The sequence below is a fragment of the Lepidochelys kempii genome, chromosome 9, assembly GCF_965140265.1.
Source record: "Lepidochelys kempii isolate rLepKem1 chromosome 9, rLepKem1.hap2, whole genome shotgun sequence".
Taxonomy (NCBI): Eukaryota; Metazoa; Chordata; order Testudines; family Cheloniidae; genus Lepidochelys; species Lepidochelys kempii.
In genome coordinates this window covers 44,506,351-44,529,059 of record NC_133264.1, presented here as the reverse complement: position 1 = coordinate 44,529,059, position 22,709 = coordinate 44,506,351, and the positions used below count along the sequence as shown (strand labels likewise).

General features: G+C 41.9%; 1 protein-coding gene across 5 annotated transcripts in view; it reads left to right on the top strand.

Annotated features, from left to right (window-relative positions):
• Nucleotides 1-22,709, top strand: part of ANKMY1 (ankyrin repeat and MYND domain containing 1) — a 58,256-nt gene that overhangs the window by 31,157 nt on the left and 4,390 nt on the right. For 3 of the 5 annotated variants that reach the window (XM_073360054.1, XM_073360051.1, XM_073360050.1), the window contains 7 exons: nt 1,247-1,399; nt 4,960-5,067; nt 7,842-7,973; nt 10,703-10,816; nt 14,011-14,176; nt 15,147-15,231; nt 18,040-18,194. In XM_073360054.1, the coding sequence (XP_073216155.1) occupies nt 1,247-1,399; nt 4,960-5,067; nt 7,842-7,973; nt 10,703-10,816; nt 14,011-14,176; nt 15,147-15,231; nt 18,040-18,194 (913 nt within the window). Of the gene's footprint in view, nt 1-1,246; nt 1,400-4,959; nt 5,068-7,841; nt 7,974-10,702; nt 10,817-14,010; nt 14,177-15,146; nt 15,232-18,039; nt 18,195-19,116; nt 21,737-22,709 lie in introns of those variants that run through there. The other 2 variants (XM_073360052.1, XM_073360053.1) reach the window with 2 other exon arrangements.

Genomic DNA, 22,709 nt, shown 5'->3' with positions numbered 1-22,709 from the left:
TAGTATGAGATTTCTTGTGTCAGTTTTCTCCTCACATCTTCTGTTTCTTCAGAGCTGTTGCACTACAGAGACTTGCAGGGGAACTGGGGCACTTGAACCTTGGCACTGCAGGCTCTGAGAGTCTACTTTTTGATCCTCTAGAGAAGGCCTTGCCATATTTGTTTGTCTTCTTCTGTTATAGCAATTGCATTAGTTCAGGGAGTGAACTGGGAGCTGTATCAGTTTAAAGAATCCTATCTTTAATTCTTCCTTTAAAAAGATAGTTCTTAAGATCGGTCTTGACTTTGTACAAAGCCACGAAAACAAAACTAAAACTAAACAAAAGCAAAACAAATCACCGAGCTCCACCTAAACCAAACAATTTATCTCCCTTTATTTTCCCCCTAAACTCAAATATTAAAAAAACAGCCTCGTAATCTGGATGTGAAATGGACCAAAGTGTGGAGAAGAACCTAATTCACTGGAATCTTAAAAATGTCTGAAGGCCTGCAGTACTACTCTGCCTCTTAATGGGTCTAATCAAACACTTAGCAAGCATGGAAAGCATCCAAATAAGACCCCTCCTGGAGGTGTCAAAGTACATTCTTCAAGGGCCTGTGGGTGAAAATCACAGAGCTTTTCAATGAAGTCACTTGAGAAGCAATTCTATGAAGCACTCATAAGACTCGTTTTCTCTTCTCAACTGCTGCAGCATTTGGTCCTTTCAGCTCCCTTTGATTTAAATTATGTAATAAAATAAAATAAAAAATAAATCAATAAGATAAACTTTAATTTCTCCTAGAGAGCTTTATGTGGCTCTTGTATTTGATTCCTTTGTTACTTATTTGCTAGTAACACGCAGACCAATGCATGCCCCATGTTTTACGAGAAAGAAAATTCATCTCCTGTCATAACTTTTATTTCTCAAAATGGAATACATTCATTGGGGTAGGAAGCCCCTCTGTGTGTATCAATGTTTGTAGATGTTAGAATGAAAGGTATCTTAATGCCACTGGCCTACAGTGGGTTTTATGTTTTTCGGGATGCAATGCTGCAGCAGTCCAGCAAATGGAGCCTGAATCTAAAGAAGGAAATGGGAAGGGTGGAGGTTGCTTATGCTGTGTCTACTGTGTTGTAATGAGCAAATCTATAATAGTGGTTTATGTACAGACCAGTGGATTCCTGGACCAATGTATTTTCTATTAGCTTATCTCTAAGCAATACTGAAAGTGTGCGTATCTGTTTCTTCTGACTTCTTTACATTCAGAATGAGCCTGCCGAATCACCAGTTATTATTGCCATGAAACTTAATAATGAAACTGGACCTCCTAGTGAATACTACTCATCTTCTAGTCTTGTTCCAGAGGAAGGTGGGAGGACTCCTTTGCATATTGCCTGTGAGAGAGAGGATAACCCGAAGGTAGGAGCACAATGGAACTGTAGAAATGTCCCTCCTTTAGGCTGTGGTTTTGCTCCTGTAGAATACACGCAATTCCCAATCTTCAAATGACATATCTTACCCTACTGGGGAATCCTCCATAGGATCTGATTTCATGTGGCTTCTGTGGAAGAAATAAAACTCTCATCTCTTTTATGGGAAGGGTCTGATCCTTTAGTATGTGTGATCTTGGCTGCTCTGGGGATTTTAGCTATGGGTGGCCAGCCACTAGTGTAGATGGTCTGGTGGCCCAACAAGAAATGAACTGAACGAATACGTCAAAAACCCTCTATTATGATGCGTGCATGCTCTAATTGAACAACTGTACCATGTGATTTATAGAACTGCCCTTCCTGACCCAGCCCCTTTTTGTTTGTTCTTTTCCTTCTGTCCTGGCCAAATTCCACATTGTGAACACTTTGAGGCAGGGATGTTATTTTAATACTTGTTTTGCATGAGGTGCTTGTAGGCATGACCAGAATCAATGGCAGTGTTTAGCCTGGTAAATTGACTGAGGGTTTTTTGAACTCTTCTTGGTTTATTTTTTTGGTCTGTCTAGCACAAAAATTTATCAGCACCCAGTACAGTAAACAAATTTTTAATCAGAAGCCCCCTTCAACCCTGCCTTCCCCAAAAGTCAAGCCATAACTAATTGATTTCCATTACACGTTGTCACTTACTATATCCCGTTTTCTTCCTCTGATAGTCTATACTGCCGCTTTGATCTTGCGGTTCTACATATTAGGATTCTTTCACGTAACTTCATTCTTTGACTTTCGACCTCTTTTTAATGCCTTGCCTTAAAGCAGATTCTAAATAGAAACAGTGTAAAGGTTTCTATTATCTTCTTCTTAATTACATTTGATGACTGGCCCTATGAAATTTAGCAAATGTGAAAAAGTCCCATTTACTATGCCAGGATGTGTTGCGTTCAATACATTGTGTCCTTTCAGGAGTTGATTGCTTTGCTGACATGCATTTCTTACCAGGCAGGTTTTTTATGGTTGCTTTTACATACAAATAAAAAGTCAATAAGCTAACCTTACCTCTCGATCCTCTCTCAAAATCATACATAATTAAGAATTTTAATTACTGTAGATCTTAGTTTCCAGGAATTCCAATCTGTTTTTATCCTAAAGTTGTTTTGAAGCTATTGAGTATTTAAAGGTTACCATTCTTGTATAACTAACCTCTATTGTAGAGCTCCCTTTTGCATTTACGCTGTCAGCTCCTGCATTCAAGGATTTATATTGTAGTGTATGATTTCTTGGTATATGTTATAAATTCTTTGCTTCATGGGGAACTATTCTGGAAAATGTGATTGAAATTGGGGGCTGTTAGGTTTTTTCATGCATATGTGTGTGCTTATGTGTGTATATATTTTGCAGGTGGGACTGGTAGCACTGCCTTTTACGAAGGCTGCCGAACAATTCCCATCATAAGACCGTCTTAAGATGCTCATAACTTTGCCATGCTTTCACTATTTATGCTGAAATTTTCCATGCCAAGTGTCTGCCTTTTTTGTGGACTATTTCAGCCAAAATGATTCATGTTTTTCTGAGAATGAGGCTAGGGAAAAATAAGTGGGTTTTGCCCATGTTAAAAAATTCTGGTGGTTTGTCTTTGAAAAGCTCTAGCAATCCTATGCTTAGAAATTTGACTGGGAGTGCCTAGAGACAAGGGGAGTGGGGAGAGACAGGTGAAAATGAGGCCCCTGGGGATTGAGGAGAGAACTGGGAATGCTGTGCAAGGCATGAAGGGAACACTGGGTCAGGGAGATCAGAATGGTGAGACTAAGACTTGCTGGGGAAGGAGTCTGGGGCTGGAATGAGAATACTGGGGCAAAGAGATGGGGCAGAAAGAGTCATGCTTGGTGGGAATGGGCAGAAGGGCCTATGCCCACTAGAGAGCACACTCCCCTCTGGAGCCTGGGATGGAACCAAGATCTCTGAACCTCACCAAATATTTAGGAAACCCACTTCAAAGTGTCCCATACTCGTGTAGTGCTGGTCCACATAGAGGATTAGAATCTTCTGCTGCTATCAGTTGTTATTCCATTAGCTCAAGTGGCAGTGGTCTGTGCGGTGGATCGATCGGTCCCAACTCTGCTGATGATGCATGTCGGGGTCCCTGTACAGCCACAGGACGAATTTCTGTTTTCACTGTGCTTTATTAAAAAGCTAGGGAATTATACACACAGAAGATCATTAAAAGGCCATTATTAATGTTGCATTCTGAAGCACTCAAAAATTAGGAAATGCCAATCTTTAATTACATGATCACATTCTATTTTTTTCACAGGACCCCTGCTTCATTAAGTATACAGAATGGACAATATTTACTTAGCGAGTTGCTATTCAGTACTTTTTCTCCTAATTCGGTCTATGGCCCCAGGCCTTACTTAGTGCACAGTTTTCAAATCCTGCTGTGATGGCTGAAGTATTAATTTCCTCATGAGATTTTCTGTGGCGCTTATCACTATAATATTTGAGTGCTTCACAAACATTAATGAAGTTAGTTTCACAACACCACTGTGAAATGAGGTATATTATCTCCATTATAGAGATGGGGAACTGAGGCACAGAGAGATTAAAGTCAAAAGTAGCCATTAATTTTGGGTGCCCAATTTGAGATGATTAGGACCTGATTTCTCAGAGCACTTAAGTTTATAGAGCATTCCACATATGGAAAGCGCAACTCCTGTTGACTTCAGTTGCAGCTTTGAGTGCTCAGCACTTCTGCAAATAGACTCCACGTTCTCAAGTCAGGCACATGGAAAATGAAGAATACTCACTTAGTGACCACCTCTGAAAAGTTTGTCTTATGTCACTTGCCCAGCATCACATAGGAACCTTGTGCAGAGACAGGGGTAGAATCCAGTTCTCCAGGACAGCATTCAGCTGCCTTAATCTTGAGACCCTCCTCTCTCTTCTTGCAATCTGTCTCCTTCACTACACACCTTCCAATTTCTGCAACAAAAAAGGCAGGGGTCTTCCAGACAACAGTCTTCTTCACTACATAACCCTAGTTCATCTCTACCATGTGTCCATCATGTGCACTGAATGAGGGTGGGGTCCTATGATAAAAATAGGAGTACTTGTGGCACCTTATAGACTAACAAATTTATTTGAGCATAAGCTTTCGTGGGCTAAAACCCACTTCATCGGATGCATGCAGTGGAAAATACAGTGTGCCACAAGTACTCCTGTTCTTTTTGCGGATACAGACTAACACCGGCTGCTACTCTGAAACCTGTCATTATGCAATGATAACAATAGTATGTGATCTTGTAAATAAAGACTGAATTTTAATGTGTATGCACAGGGGGCCCAGTTAAGGTTGCACACACAACCTTAATTTTGGCAATTGCCAACTTTTGAGGGTTAAAGAAGCAGCCTTAATAATGTTCTTTTTTAAATGTTTTTTTCTATGTAATAGGTGTATGTGTTTATAGCAAGTGTTTAATGCTGTTGTTTTTCATAAGCTTAATGTCTTGTTTTTCTTTTTTATGATCTAATTCTACCTTTTCCCCCCCTACCCAGCATGTCAGAGATGTTGTCCACCTCCTCTTAACTCATAAGGCAAATCCTAACACCTTGTGGAGTGGCCATTCACCACTTTCCCTGGCAATTGCCAGTGGGAATGACTTGGTGAGCATCATCTAATTCCTTCTTTCTTTATTTACTTGGTTAATTTTTGCTTTGGTTCCTTCCCGGATAGGAGCCAAGATGGCTTGTGTGTTGGAGTGACCCATGTTTATTTCCAATGAAAGTATCTAAATTTACTTTTCTTTCAAAGCTATGGACATAACCTGAGTTTTCCACTGTATTAAATGGGGATTTCTCTTTATGGATTGGTGGCTAAGAGCTTAGCAGGATTCAGAAAGGAATATCTATCTATATGGATCATGAGAACATCCACTTACACTGTAGGATACCCTGAAAATATTACAAAGAACATAAACCGTCATACTTTTGCGTTTAAGTCAAGCACTAACTGATGGGATTAGGAAGAATCTTCCTCTACAGACATTCTGTAATTGTCCACCAAGTTACTACTTGTACCTTCTGATGCATCTAATGCTGGCTATTATCAGAGACTTGACATTGGAATAGATGGCTCGCTGGTCTGATTCAGTAATGTAGTTCCTATATAAAACAGTTTGGTTTGAAATGATCAAAACTACTAACATCTGAAAATGCTGTATTGAGCATGCCCTTTATAAAATTTCCATATAGATGCACTATCCAGGCATTAATTGCTTTGGAAATAAGCACTTTTTAAGAACTGCTTAAGAGAGAACATTTCAGCCACTGTATAGATGATTCCTCTTGACCTGGATCCTCCTCATCTGCTCCTGTTAGTGTGTGTTTGAACCTGGGATCATTAGAATACACATTCAATTTTAATTGCCCATGCTGCGGGACTTTTGTGCCTCCAGAATCTAGTCTAGCTGATTCACTGGAGGTCTGAATGTGATTTTTTGTAAGTTTCGCACTAGTACTACTAAAATCTGCTCTCTTTAAAATGTGCATGTATTATTATTTTGCATTTAATAAAGACAATAGGGCAATACTTAAAAAATCCCACAGTTGCTCCAGGAGGTGTACATTGTTGGGGTAATTTCTCCTTATTTTCTCTCTCAATAAAAGAAACTGTTGGTTGCAATAAAATGAAAAGGAAAGGTTTTTAGATTTTAATATAAAGTTTTGAATAACTTCACAAAAGGGTTGGGTTTTACTGTATTATAGAGATCTCTTGATTTTCTTAATATAAAAAAGGGCTAAAGTTAGTTCTGAAGCACAGTGTAGGAAATTCTCATCTGAAGAAGATTGCTTCGCCTGACTTGAATTTTTTTTTTAAATTAAATGCACAAAGAAATGGAAAGGAAACTACTGAAAAGTATTTGACTTTGTTAGCATCCTTTAGCTATTTCCAGGTAGAATGGCCACATATTGATTCTCTATATAGCACTTGTTTATTCTTTAATTAAAGTCTCAGCTAATATTGTACTGAGTCCACTTGGTGCTAGCTTGTTAGCTGTGATGCTAAGGATCATGTAATGACCTAAGTAGCTCTTGGATCTGGACTCCAGTTCTTTGGCACATCCGGCACAGTGCTTTACAACTGGTTAATCTACAGTGCTAAATACATTAATAATAGCAGTATTAACTCACCCATGTTGCATGTGGGCAGTATTCTTCATTACTTGTTAGCCCAGTAAATGTAAATCCAAATGCAGTACTGCTCTGTACAATGTAGTTGAGTTCTCAGGGAGGGAAAGTCGTATTGGAGACACTGGGTTTTGAGGGAGCTGTATGCTTGTTTGAGAATCCAAGGAGAACAGCTGAAATCCCAGAAGATAAGAAAAGAACTAACCTAAGCCTCAGTCCTGCAGTTGGCTTTGGGTGAACAGATTCCAGTGCTCGCACGGAGCCCCATTGACATTGGTGAAGCTCCTTGTGGACACAAGGGACCATTTATTTTATTTTATTTTATTATCTATCATAATTCCCCTCTTTAAATAAAAGGAAATTAGGTGAATTATGGAGCAGGGAATTATGGAGCAACAAGTTTAATTACAATACACTGCTAGGCCAATTGATAAAGCAGTATTTATAACCACTTAGAAGACAGAGAGGGAAGTGCTAAGCAATAGATAATATGAATTCATCAAAAATCATGTCTGATTAACTGGCCTCATTTAGCTCAAGGTATAGTATCCCTGGTCTCCCAGTCCATGCACTGTACCAAAGCCCATGGATAGAGAGTCTGACCCAGGCTTTTCTCAAGACACCTTTGATTGTCAGAGAATGGGTTTGTGGGAGTCTTGCACTGCTCACTAAAGAGAAAATAGTTGAATAGAAGGGGCTTCTTAGACTCCTTTGGCTTAGAAAGAGCTTCTATTCTGGGCTAATAATGGCTGCTGTTTGGGTTAAAATAACAGAATTCAGTCTCATGTTTGAAACATCTGAAATCTAAGTCGTGGAGTTTATGAACCTGTCTGATGCAGTAATGGCCCAGTTGGCCACAAATGTACAGCCTGTGCCATTCTGTTTTTCTGGTAGTGCACAGGCTTTGTAGTTTAGAAAAGCATAAAAGAAGATGACTTTTTTAACACTACACTATGAAGCAGTTGACACATGGCTGTTCAGTATGGATCTATGATTTTTATTGTGCTAAAAATGCAATACAAAGCAAGTGCAAAAATTATTCTCCTAGACCAATATTTAGATGTTATTACTTTATGCCTTTTAAGTTACTGAAAAATACTAGTATGCATTCCTGGTATATTATTGTAAACACTGTAAAGTATCGACACAGATATCATTGTACATTTTGGATCTCACAATCCTGCTGTAAAACTATCTAAGACGACGTCATCATTCATTGATTTCTCATATTTAACTATGCCTGTTTGCAGGCGGTGAGGGAACTCCTAGCGTATGGAGCTGACCCCAATCTTCCATTAAGCAATGGTGTAGGTAGTGCCCTTTGTGCTGCAGTCAACACTACATATGAACAGAAGAGGACCATAGCAAACAGGATTTTATTGGTAAGAAAACCATATGTTGTTTTTGACTTCAGTTTTCCAATTAACTTTTTGAGCAGGTGTTTTGAATGCTGGTTCTTCTTTGTGATTCAGTTGTCTTCTTTCCTAGTAACCTTCAGTGATGCAGGTTTTTTTCTGAAAAAGAAAAGGAGTACTTGTGGCACCTTAGAGACTAACCAATTTATTTGAGCATAAGCTTACATTGTAAGGAGAGTGGTCACTTTGGATAAGCTATTACCAGCAGGAGAGTGAGTTTGTGTGTGTGGTTTTTGGAAAAAAGGGTGAGAAAACCTGGATTTGTGCTGGAAATGACCCACCTTGATTATTATACACATTGTAAAGAGAGTGGTCACTTTGGATGGGCTATTACCAGCAGGAGAGTGAGTTTGTGTGGGAGGGGGGCGGAGGGTGAGAAAACCTGGATTTGTGCTGGAAATGGCCCAACTTGATTATCATACACATTGTAAGGAGAGGTTTCAGAGTAACAGCCGTGTTAGTCTGTATTCGCAAAAAGAAAAGGAGGACTTGTGGCACCTTAGAGACTAACCAATTTATTAGAGCATAAGCTTTCGTGAGCTACAGCTCACTTCTTCAGATGCATATCGTGGAAACTGCAGCAGGCTTTATATATACACAGAGAATATGAAACAATACCTATTCCCACCCCACTGTCCTGCTGGTAATAGCTTATCTAAAGTGATTTCCAGCACAAATCCAGGTTTTCTCACCCTCCACCCCCCCACACAAATTCACTCTCCTGCTGGTGATAGCCCATCCAAAGTGATAACTCTTTACACAATGTGCATGACAATTAAGCTGGGCTATTTCCTGCATAAATCCAGGTTCTCACATCCCCCCCACCCCCATACACACACAAACTCACTCTCCTGCTGGTAATAGCTCATCCAAACTGACCACTCTTCAAGTTAAAATCCAAGTTAAACCAGAACATCTGGGGGGGGGGGGTAGGAAAAAACAAGAGGAAACAGGCTACCTTGCATAATGACTTAGCCACTCCAAGTCTCTATTTAAGCCTAAATTAATAGTATCCAATTTGCAAATGAATTCCAATTCAGCAGTTTCTCGCTGGAGTCTGGATTTGAAGTTTTTTTGTTTTAAGATAGCGATCACTTTAGATAAGCTATTACCAGCAGGAGAGTGGGATGGGAGGAGGTATTGTTTCATGGTCTCTGTGTGTATAATGTCTTCTGCAGTTTCCACAGTATGCATCCAATGAAGTGAGCTGTAGCTCACGAAAGCTTATGCTCAAATAAATTGGTTAGCCTCTAAGGTGCCACAAGTACTCCTTTTCTTTTTGCGAATACAGACTAATACGGCTGTTACTCTGAAACCCGTTTTTTTCTTAGTAACTCAGTGATTCAACTGCCAATTCCTTTTGTTTCTGTATCTGAGTCTGTGCTGGGAAGATGAACTGTGTTGTGAAACATGTTAACATGTTTTAACTAGCATGGAGTTACTTGCCTTCTGCACAGAGGGGCAAGTCATGTTTGAATTATGGTAGGTGATTGTGGTTAACTTTGGGTCCCCTGCAACATCCAGGGTTCACTGCAAGTAACTATCATATTTTTAAATGCAGCTATCCTTGTCACTTTAAGGTGAAAATTGTGTTGAACGCTCACTAAAATCACATTAGTTGACTGGATGCATTTTCCCAGTGTGGACAAGACCCAGGAGAGTGTTTAAGCCTTATCTACCTCAGGGATTTCCCCCAGTTCTAGCCCAACAGCATAGCCAGTGCAAACTCAGTTAGGGGAAGGCAGCCACAATCTGCATCAGTTGAGTTTACACCAATTTCAAGCAGAGGTAAAATCAAGTGGTGCAAATCGCTGCTTGGAGCAAATTCCCAATGTAGACAAAGCCTTAGGGAAGGAGGTTAGTTTTGTCCTTTGATGATTGCTTTTTGTGCTTCCTAAGGTTGAGGGGGAAAACAAGGGGAAGCCAACCAAATAAAACAAGAATTTGGGAAGTGACTCATCCTCGCTGACACTTCTGAAACTCAACACTAATCTGCAACTACATAAGTAGAATTCTGTGTGCCATTCACTGTATTTCTTATCCCTTGTTCTCTAGCAGGAATTCCACCTTTCTGATGTCTGCTCTCTTGCAATCATAATTGTTTGACACCATAATCATTTTTACAGCACCCAGTTGTCATATCACAAGCAGGATATGGTGGGCAATAAAAATGCAGGAACAGATGAATTGTGGGCTCCTCTGAATCCCTTGCATTTCATACGAGACTAATGCAAACCATATTCTTGGTATAGCCCTGATCAGCATGTCTGGAAATGTATATATTTTACTGTGGGTTCTGCCTGATATAATATATTCTAACTTTTAGGATTACAGATAAACAATGAGAATGAAAATGTGTTTCCATAGATGCCTGAACAGAAGTGGGGATTGGGATATCCCTGAAAATCAGGGCCATGATTGCCTACATGAGTGTTGGAACTTTCACGTGCAAAACCCTTCTGGACATACGAATGCTCATCATTAGAATCTAGTCACACCCAGGGGTTTATGTGAATAAAGCATGCACTCAGTTGTGTTCTTACAGAGTTGCATTTGCACAAGTAGAGACCAGGGTCTGGTGATCAGTCCTTTCAGTTTAATTATAACAAGTTTAATTATAACAGTTTGGTTGAACGTCCTGCCTTTTCTAATGTTTTTCAATTTTGTTGTTTTGCATTTTGTTTTTCTTTCTCCAGATTGATAAACTAATTGAGGCTGGTGCAGATATGTTGATGCCAATTACTCTTAACCAAGGGAGGAGAACTGCAGTAGGAACTGTAGTAGACTACGCATATTATAAATACTTTCAGGTATCTCTTTGACCACTAGAATTTAAAATTAATGTTAATATTAATCATGTTCTTCAGATCCATAAATAGAGACAACCAGATTTTCTAGTTCTGCACCTGTCACTTTGTCAGGGGTAGATGCTAAAAGCACCAGCAGACTCTCTTTTGTCCAGTTGTCTTGAGACTCATTCCATTCACCACCAAACTTTTAGCCCTATAAGGGTGACAGAGGTCTAAAAAGCCCTGGTAGTTCTGCCGTGGGAGAGAGATGATTTGGTCCAACTTTATATTAAGATTCCATTTATAGGTGGTTTATAAAGAGTTAATGAATGATTTATAGACGTTATAAGCATTTTACAGACATGATTAGTATATATTATTGAGAGAAGCACATCAGTAAAAGGTGTTATAGATGGTTATAAATTATTACTGGAGGCAACTTATTGAGTGGTTGAACTTTAGAAGAATCTAGCACAGGGCTGGGCAAACTTTTTGGCCCGAGAGCCACATCAGGGTTGCGAAACTGTATGGAGGGCCGGGTAGGGAAGGCGGTGCCTCCTGAAACAGCCTGGCCCCCTCCCACTAGCCACCCTCTCCCCTTCCCGCCCCCTGACTGCCCCCCTCAGAACCCCCAACCCATCCAACCCGCCCTGGTCCTTTGTCCCCTGACAGGCCCCCCGGGACTCCCAAGCCTATCCAACCCCCCCTCCAACCCCCCCCCGTCCCTGACCACTCTCCTCCCCATCCAAACGCCCCCTGTGCCCTGACTGCCCCCTGGAATCCCTGCCCCTTATCCAACCCCTCCCTGCCCCCTTACCATGCCGGTCAGAGCGGCAAGACTAGCAGCCATGCTGCCCAGCAGGAGACAGCCACGCTACCAGAGCGCTGGTGGCGCGGCAAGCTGAGGCTGGGGGGGGAGCAGCGGGGGGAGGGGCTGGGAGCTCAAGACCTGGGCAGGACAGTCCCACAGGCTTCAGTTTGCCCATCTCTGACCTAGCACAATGGATTAACTGTTAAAATATATTAAAATTTATTAACCCTTTGTGAAAGGAACCTTAACATAAAGTGTAATTAATTCTGCTTTCTCTGGACTTATTCGCTTTAAAGAGCTGCTAATGCTTCCTGGAAATCTTTGAGATAATTTCTGTTTAGAAACATTGCTGGCTTGGGTCATCATAGTTTCATAGTGCTTAAGACCAGAAGGGACTATTAGATCATCTAGCCTGACCTCCTGTATATCACAGGGCATTAAATTTTACCTATGTTGAGCCTGATGACTTTAGTTAAACTAAACCTTTTTAGTCATCAGGACAGATTAAGGTGCCACCAAAGGGCCCCTGCAGTGGCAGGGAATTGTTGTGGTGAAACATTTCCACAGGATCCTAGTACTCAATCCATACCCCATGCTGCAGAGGAAGGCAAAAAACCCAAAAACAGAAATACCCAGGAGAAAATTGCTTCCTGACCCCAAATCTGGTGAGCAAGATACAGCAGTCAGGCGCCTAAGAGGGAGGAGTCTCTGTACCACCTCCGGTTTCAGAGTAGCAGCCGTGTTAGTCTGTATTCGCAAAAAGAAAAGGAGTACTTGTGGCACCTTACAGAGACTAACCAATTTATTTGAGCATAAGCTTTCGTGAGCTACAGCTCACTTCATCAGATACATTCAGTGGAAAATACAGTGGGGAGATTTATATACACAGAGAACATGAAACAATGGGTGTTATCATACACACTGTAAGGAGAGTGATCACTTAAGATGAGCTAATACCAGCAGGAGAGCGGGGGGAGAGTGGGAGAAAACCTTTTGTAGTGATAATCAAGGTGGTCCATTTCCAGCAGTTGACAAGAACGTCTGAGGAACGGGGGGGGGGAGGAATAAACATGGGGAAATAGTTTTACTTTGTGTAATGACCCATCCACTCCCAATCTCTATTCAATCCAATGTATCATCAAGGATCTACAACCTATCCTGAAGGACGACCCATCACTCTCACAGATCTTGGGAGACAGGCCAGTCCTTGCTTACAGACAGACCCCAAACCTGAAGCAAATACTCACCAGCAACCACATACCACACAACAAAACCACTAACCCAGGAACCTATCCTTGCAACAAAGCCCGTTGCCAACTGTGTCCACATATCTATTCAGGGGACACCATCATAGGGCCTAATCACATCAGCCACACTATCAGAGGCTCATTCACCTACCTGCACATCTACCAATGTGATATATGCCATCATGTGCCAGCAATGCCCCTCTGCCATGTACATTGGTCAAACTGGACAGTCTCTACGTAAAAGAATAAATGGACACAAATCAGATGTCAAGAATTATAACATTCATAAACTAGTCGGAGAACACTTCAATCTCTCTGGTCACTCAATTACAGACCTAAAAGTCGCAATATTACAACAAAAAGACTTCAAAAACAGACTCCAACGAGAGACTGCTGAATTGGAATTAATTTGCAAACTGGATACAATTAACTTAGGCTTGAATAGAGACTGGGAGTGGATGGGTCATTACACAAAGTGTAACTATTTCCCCATGTTTATTCCCACCCCCACTGTTCCTCAGACGTTCTTGTCAACTGCTGGAAATGGACCACCTTGATTATCATTACAAAAGGTTTTCTCCCGCCCTCCCCCCACTCTCCTGCTAGTATTAGCTCATCGTAAGTGATCACTCTCCTTACAGTGTGTATGATAACACCCATTGTTTCATGTTCTCTGTGTATATAAATCTCCCCACTGTATTTTCCACTGAATGTATCTGATGAAGTGAGCTGTAGCTCACGAAAGCTTATGCTCAAATAAATGTTAGTCTCTAAGGTGCCACAAGTATGCCTTTTCTTTGTACCACCTCAGAGCACTGTTCGCTTCTTCTCCTCTGAGGGAGTCCTGCCCAATCAAAAGAGTAGCAGCTAATAAAATTGGTCAAAATATTAAATGTGATTATGTTCCAGCTTGCTCCACTGTGTTGTGTAAAAATGGCAGGTGTTTGGAGAGGAGAGGGGATCCTGTCCCTTGGCATAGGTTGAAACTGCTAGTTAGTATTTAGCAGGGCTGATACGGTACCATACATGATTACGTCTGTGTTGGGCATCCTTTCATCTAGTCAAGTTTACTTCCTGCTAAGAATAATATGGAAGCACATTTGCCATGTTAGATGTCTATTCCCTATGTCTTCCTGTGTGTGAATTGTGTGTTGCAGGATAAGAAGATAGCACATACTCCATACCACGCATTATTGCCGCCGGAACGGGAGATTTTCAATGCGCGCAGGGAGCTGCTACAGTACATTAGTGACCGGCTTCGCGAGCGTGTTGTCTTGAAAGAGAGAGAATGGGATAGAGAAGAACTTCGGAAATCCAGGAAATGTGAGTTCAAGCTAAGCCTGCAGTCCATGTAAATATTGTATATATCGCTGTATGGGGATTTACACTTGTAAATTCCTATGCTGTGGGATTAAATTATAGCCCCTAATGATGAATTTGTTCCTCTATAACGCTTTTCATTCCGGGATCCTTGTGCTTTACAGAATCCCATTGCCCTTCTAGAGTAAGTGGGTGCCATTCTCCTTTTATAGCTAGGGACATACCTAAGTACACTGCGGTTAAGTGATTTGCTCAAGGTGTTGCTCAAATCTGTGGCACTGCCAAGCATAGAACCTGCATCTCTCCCTGATACGTGTGTTTCAAGCACAAGATAATACTGCCTCTAGAGATTACCTAAAATGTGATAAGTGAAATGTGGGATTGTTACCTTCTGCAATTCACATAACCTGAAATTCTATGGCTTGTGTTATGCAGGAGGTCATAATAATCAAAATGGTCCTTTCTGGCCTTAAAAATCTGTTAACCTCTGTGTACCTCAGTTTCCCCATATATAGACTGGGGATATATTGCCAACCTTTGAAGTTCTTATCTTAAAACATTTTAATTTAAAAATCTGAGACAAGCCCCGCTCTTGTTCTTAGGGAGCAGTGAAAATCCATGATATATTTGTCTGTGGGTGTCACATAGTTCTCATTCCACTGAGTCCCAACAGGTGACCCTCGTCTTTAAGATATTTTATGGACTCCCAATGAGGGATATCCAAAATATGGAGTAGGATGCTGAACATTACTTGTATGATACAGTGTTTTCTGTAACTTCCATTTCAAGAAGAAACTGTTCTTGCCTCTATAACATGGGCCAGAGAGTCAGATGTTGACCAGTGAGTACATTTGTGGCATAACCACACCACAGGGCTGAATGCAGTTTTAATGGAAGTGGCCCTGGTGACCAGCGTGCTTATTCACAGACTCTAACTGTGAGGTCTAATTTTCTCATTTACATGTTGGTACAGTAGAGGCAAGTCCTCGTGCTCCCTCAGCTAGAAGAAAACATGTGGACAAGCGTGCTGCAATAATGCTATCACGGGAGGAAGTGAGGTATGCTAAAGATGCTGAACAGAAACACTTATAATTTTTTAGCCAAATATATCACTTCATGGCTCTGCCTCACCTGGACCACTGTCACCAGCACCCCTTCTTTGGCCTCTCTGACTTTCCCCTCACTTCTTCAATCTATCTGCTTTTCAGCAGCTAAAATTATCTTCCCCTCCTGCTCTGAAGTTAGCCAAAGTGGCTGCTATGAATGGACAAAGATGTTACAATTTTCTGGTTGTTGACAGATTGGTCATTTGTATTCAGAGCTAATAATTCAAAAGAAGCCAGTCTAACCTCAAGCTTCCCAGACAAATTCTCCTGTGGCCCAGCATATGATGCAGCCATCTGCAGAGATCTTTTTACAAAGTCTAGAGTTGAGTCAAAACTCTTACGAACGTAGTCCCCCTGCCCAGCCTTGCAATCTGATCCTCGTGCCCCCTCAGAGCCTCATTGAGGACTTCATGTGTACAGGGGTTTCCCCCTAAGTTTCACATTGCAGGATCAGGGCCTTAGTGAGGAAGTCACTACTTCAGTTCCATAATACGTGTGCAACATTATGTACAGTGGTTAAAATTAAAAAAAAGCCAGTGCCATCAGTTACCATACACTGGTATTGGGGAAAATATTGTACTGTTCCGGATAGCACTGTCTTTTATCTCTTTATAATAGATTACTCTTTGATGGTGGCCATTGTGTTTGTGTGTTAGTATAGGTTATTTACTTGGCTGTGCATGTTCTTACCCAGCATGTTGGTAAAGCGAAATATAGAAAATTCTGAAGTCCTAACCCTAATCTCCGATGCCCTGCCCCAATATTTCTTCCAAACTGAACTGAAGATACAGGGCTAGATTTTCAAACCAGATAGGTACATAATTTATGTGGCTAATATGGACACATAATTATTGGACCCATACTTATTTAGGAATTGTAGTCCTTAATGTGAGACGAGAAGGAAATGGAAGTAGTTTAGGAATTTACAAATGTAAATCTACCGGCATTTACAATTTTTAATGCTTTTATTTTAGAGTCCATTAAACGCATTAATAGATATAATCCAGGCCCGTGATCAATAAAGGATTCAACATTTCCCTTACCTGACAGTTCTGACTTTGGGTGTACTGTTGCAGAAAAGCTCTAGGTCCAGTGGTGTAATGTAACAAGGACACAACCTGGTCGTCAGCGGGCGGGATTGAACCTGGGACCTCTGGAGTTTATTGCATGAGCCTCTACCACTTGAGCTAAAAGCCATATGGCTATTAGCTAAGGCTATAGAGCGGACACTCACTCTTGGGCTCTCTCGGGTCTCAGTGCCACTAGATGGGATGGGACAGAACACCACACCCAGGAGGTGTGTGGGTTACAGTAACAATGGAGATAAACTTGCACACTTCCCAGAAAATGAGAAATGGAACTATGTTTGTTAGAAAAGAATGGGAAGAATTAGTTGGAGCCCAGGTGGGATGGAAAATGGAAGCCAAAATTATTCTTTGCTTTTCCAGAATGTATTACTTTATTATGTTTCCAAGTTTCCCTTGATCCCCAAGATTACAGAATGGATGCTGGCTGGGACTATTCATATTAATACTTCAAGGGCTTGCTTAGATCTTTTTTTTTTCTCCTGCTGTGCCATTTTGTTAACAGTATTGATTGTATTAATGATGCTGACACTGAAGAGACTGAAGCAAGACACTAATAGAGTCCATGATACACTGCCAGAAATGCTATAAAAATCAAAGCCCTCAATGCCAAAGGTGTTGGATGATCCCATTGCATCCAGTATTGCCTTTAGAAACAGTTAATGAAAAGCTGAGGCATTGAAATACTTAAAAATTATATTAATCCTTGTGGTGCTTTACCATGTACAATGAATACCTACACTAGCTAGCCTGTAAGCCATATCTTGAGCTGTTATCTTGTCAAATCTCACAAGCTAATCAGGTGAGACATTTGAATACCGTCAAGGAAATCACTGCTGTAAAGAGTTAGTGGTGGAGAGTCAGTAGGCAGTGCTTTTTTGTCTGAGTCCATACTGAACCAATAATCCAGCATGGTGATCGGCCATCTATACTGGGGTGAGGTTAGGTGATGAGTGTGGAGTGGGAGGGTATCTTTGGGATGAGATGAACAGAGGTTCTGACCACTTGTGGTTCTTAAAGATCCCAAGATGCTTTTAAAAGTTACAGGGGTATTTATTTCTAGTGCCTAGGCCACATTGCAACCAAGGTAAGTACGTTCTGCCTATCTAAATACCTCCTGCAGCATCAGTGGGATAGAGCATTCTTCACTTCTCGTCCTAAACTGATGGAGAGTTGCTCTGACGCAAGCAGTGTGCTCCAGCAGCGGCTGTGTTGTGTTCCTCAGTAGTAACGAGGTTTTTACAAACCTTCTCCAAATCTGAATACTTGTGTTTGTGACCTGCTGTCAGATTTAATCTTGCATAGACACTCACTCCTACATTTAGTACTGGAGAGCGAGCCAACGCAAGGAGCTGGCTGGTGCACAGTGAATTGGCAAATGAGGGGGCTTCAGTGTGGGGCAGGCTTTGGGCCTGTTGCCTTTTGGGACACTTCACTTTGCACTGCTGCTTGTGTTCATTCGTTCCCCAGATAGCAACATAAGCACTGTGATCCACCACAGTGCCTCGCTCCTCTTGGTTACCCTGGTGGATGAGGGTAGATTTTTACCCCTGGATTGTGAGACATTTTGATTTCCTTTGCTATGTAAAGTGTAAATATGTTGGCAAAGCCATGAAAAACAAAATAATAAACATGAACTCTCCTGATGGCCCTTCTCATGCTATTTCTGTTCCAGACAGCCCTTCTTTAAATACTGCTACCAGTGTGGGCGGGCTATAGGGATTCGACTCACTCTTTGCATACGCTGTTATGAGATCTTCACTTGCAGCAAGGCTTGTAAAGTCAAGGCCTGGAATGAGCGTCACAGGCGCGAGTGCTTTGGAGCTACAGGTAGGCTTGACTAATGATACCCCATAGAGTGCAGGGAAAGCAAGGCATGTGGGACATGTACGTTGAAATATGTTGCTTAATTGTATGGCCTGTTTTTAATGGTATGTATGTTAGTTAAACACTAAGGTAAGATCAAATTCATAGGTTTCAGTTAATATATCAATTGACCTTGAGTGGGCTCATACTTATTAAAATGGTAGATGTAAGAAGCTTGGTATAAGTAGCATTATCATTGATTTCAGCCTAGGAGACTTTTTAAAGGTGAACGGCAAAGCAGAAATAAAAGTTAAGTTACAGTGAGCACAGATTTCTGTGCCTCAGACACCCAATAAACCAGGTTATATGGGCCTTTCAGCACAGAAATAACCTTTTGCTGACCTTTATGCAATTAAAAATGAAAAGATTGTGAAATCCTTTTCTTGGTCCACTGAATCACAAATACCATGCCTCTCACTTCAGCCCTTATAATCTGCAGTATTTGTATAATAAGTATAAAAAATATACACGCTGATACAAGAAAAATGTTCTACACATCTGTAGAAGACTCGTGTAATGAAGCGATACCAAAAAGCAGACTTGCTGTCACCAGGCCAGATGCTCATATATTTGAGTGAATGAGAAATCTCTCGAATGTGAAGGCACATATACATAATGGTGCTGCCATTCTATGACTGAACTACATTTGAGTGGCAACTCAGTACATGACTCTTCCCTCTGGATCTATATTAAACTGTGGCTTGGGAAAATGCAAAGTCTGTGCTGTCAGAGACCAACGAAATGGAAAGAGTGCACACTCTCACTTGTAGCCTCTAAAGATCTCTTGGATTTCTCACAAGCGAGGTTTCACCTTGTTGTCCAGCCAAATTACAATATAGATTAAGTTTTGCTTACTTGTAGTAAATCCCTTCTTCTTTTTTAACAGGTGCTCTTCGTATCCGATCTTTAAGCTGTCGTTACATTGCTGTGTGCTGTTTCTGTATTTCATTCTACAGATGGCAGCTACATTTCTTTTGGCGTATACACTTGATTGTATATGCCTGTGCCATATATAAAATGTGCATGTGTTTGTCGATGCTTTAGAAACCCTGGGGATAAAGGAAATATGGAAGCGTATAAAATGCTATATCATTACTGCTAGTGCTTCAGTGCGTATGATGGAAGAAGGAAATGCAGGAAAGAACACCAGTTGCAGTGCACATCCCAAACCACCAGATGGCAATGAAAACTATCCAATAATATGGTAGACGCTAGTTGAAAAATCAATACAACACAGTAAACAAAAAGATATTAAAGTTTCCGAATAAGAGCTTGACTACAAGAAAAATAAGTTCTTGACCAAGGTGATGCTGACCTTGCTAGAATATGGTCATTTTTTTTGCTCCTTCATCACTTTGACCAGCCTGCTGTTGCATATTGACCACAGCAAACAAGTCAGGACAGTGGGAGGGACCTCTTCTGAGATGGTACCACCTCTCCTGTGACCGTACTAGTGACTACTAAATGCAAATGAACTTTTTCCTTCCCGTGTGAATTAACAATAAAGACGAAAAAGCAACAACAAAAAAGCCATATTCAACCTCATGGAACTTGTTTACGTCTTAAGAAATATGACTGCAGCATGATCAGAAAAATGAAGGGTTAAGCATACAGCTGAGAGATGATTAAATAATATCCGGGCAGTCAACTGCGGAGAAGTTACTGTTGTGTTGGCTTCGGTACATGTAGTTGTGCTGGAGGATTCTGTTGGGAAAAACATAGACCTGCTGCTTTAGAAGTGCCAAACATCTGAGATTTCCGCTAAAACTTTCAGGAGGATAAGCCTTCAGTCCAAGCTGTTCCTTGAGTCAAGAAACTATATGTGAGCGCTACATTATAACTGGAATGTCAGTGATGGAAAAATTCTTCTAAATCCTGTTCGTTCAAAAACTAAGAAATTCTGGCGTTGGCCATCCGAAACTGTTTCTACAAATCCCAGAATGTCCTTTTAATAATGGCTGCTTATCATTTTGAAAACAAAACTCGTAGCTTGGGTTAGGAGCAATCAAGACTGACCTCAGCAGAATTACTTTGATATTAGTACTCTGCACATATTCACTTGCTGAGCTGTTGCAAAGGAAAAGCTCCAGATTGGCCGAGAGAGGTCGCGTGACTGCCTTGGTGAGCTGTGATAGCTCTATTGTAAAATGCTGCCATTCATCTCATCTTCTCAGAACAGCAAGACCCATCTAGAGACCTGCCACTTGACCTTTTATTTATGTAACCAAAATGTTGAAACACAAATGGGAAGTTGAAGAAAAATGTCTAATTAAAAGTGACGGAAAATGTTGTGCTTAGCAAAAGAAAGTTAAGGGCCTGGCGTCAAAGGCCAATGTTATTAGTCAGCTTCCAATGGGAATCACTATTGATAAATAATGGTATCTGCTATAAGAGTTAGACATGCCGGGAGTAGCCATCAGACTCTGAAGACAAAATGGTGGACTGGCACCACAACAGCCTTCAAAAGCAGAATAAGAGTAATACAGGCTCTGTGGAAAAGAGCAGAAGACTAAGAAAACACTTGCTCCCAAGACAATCTACTGTATGTATTTTATGCATACCTAAGGACTTTGACAAATTCTAGTATTTCCAAACCTTTGAAATGGCATGTGTGTGTTGCATGTTGCAAAGCTGGCCTTTGGCAAATGCTTTTTTAATGTATTTGCTATGCCTAGTCAGTGCGTAGTGCTGGTTATTGTAGATGTTTCTTTTTAAATGTTTTATTCTGCCATGAAAAATGCTAAAGGTAGTGTCCTGGAGATTACGTTCAGCTTGTCTGCAAGAGTGGTACTGTATGGATAGTCACTGTGAAAGCGAGTTAATCTCTGAGCCCAGTCAGTGTTTAATCGCTACTGAAAGACTGTCATTAAAGGGTTCCAATTTGTGCAAGGTGCGGCCATGGTTTGTGGAGAGCTGACTTGTTCCATATGGCCTGGACTGAGACTACAAACTCATTTCACACAGGCCAACAACCCTCTCTTGATAGGAGCGATTTTTCAGTCATGCCTAACTTGGCGAGATTTCATATGGTGACTTGTAGATGAAAGGCTCCATATGTCATAACCAGATCTATGAGCAGAGCCAAACTGGAGGATCATTTTAATTGTTTTTGAAGGAGCTGTATAGAACCTGTCATGAAGTTCTGATACCTGAACATGTTGTGATACGGATTAATGGTACGTACCCATGATGACGTTCCTTTAGATCAGAGGTGGGCAAACTACAGGCCGTGGGCCGCCCGTTCTGCACGGCCCTTGAGCTCCTGGCCCGGGAGGCTCGCCCCGGCCCCTCCCCTGTTGTCCCCCACCCCCGCAACCTCAGCTCACTGCTCCGCCGGTGCAATGGTCTGGGCAGCGGGGCTGTGAGCTCCTGGGGCAGCGCTCTGCAGAGCCCAGCCTGACCCGCTGCTCTGTGCTGAACAGTGCGTGGATGGCTCCAGCCGGGCAGCATGGCTGTCTGTCCTGGTGCAGCTGCGCCGCCAGCCACCGGTGCTCCAGACAGCGCAGTAAGGGGGCAGGGAGTGGGGGAAGAGGGTTGGATATAGGGTGACCAGACAGCAAGTGTGAAAAATCGGGATGGGGGTGGGGGGTAATAGGAGCCTATATGAGAAAAAGACCCAAAAATTGGGACTGTCCCTATAAAATCGGGACATCTGGTCACCCTAGTTGGATAGAGGCCAGGGGTGTTTGGGGGCGGTGGTCAGGGGGCAGGGGTGTGAATAGAGGTCAGGGTGGTCAGAGGGCGGGGAACAGGGGATTGAAGGGGGGCAGAGGTTCTGGGGGCGGTCTGGGAGAAGGGGTGGTTGGATGAGGCGGTGGGGGGGTCCAGGGGTGGTAAGGGGACAGACAGCGGGGGTGTGTGGATGAGGCAGGGGTTCTGGGGGTGGGAATGTCAGGCTATGGGGGGGTTGGATGGGGCAGGAGTCCCGGGGGGGGGCTGTCAGGGGGTGAGAAGCAGGGGGAGCCGGGCCACGCCTGGCTGTTTGGGGAGGCACAGCCTCCCCTAACCGGCCCTCCATACAATTTCTGAAACCCAATGAGGCCCTCAGGCCAAAAGGTTTGCCCACCCCTGCTTTAGATGGAGGAAGTGTTCACTAGTCTGGAGTGTAGAAATCATACAGTTAGTTGATTATGAACCAGTACTGCATGCTGTAGATCACTCTAGACAATGGAGACTGCAAGGACTCTTAAAGATCTCCTTAGCTCTGATTTTCCCACAAAGTAATGAGTAAAAACTGGAAGTGCCATCAGACATAATCCTTACCCCACCCCCAAGAATTCCTGTGTGATTGCTGTTTTTTCCTGCAGTGAAGAAGAGTAGGAATCTGGTGAAGACACGACAATGCCACCCACTGCTCAGTGGTAGATCACTGAGAAGTTGGCATGCTCTCTTTTTATCTTTATCCAGAGATTTCTTTTTAAAGACCTGTTCCTTGTGTCGTGTTTACAACTTATTCTGTATTTGAACATCTGTACATAT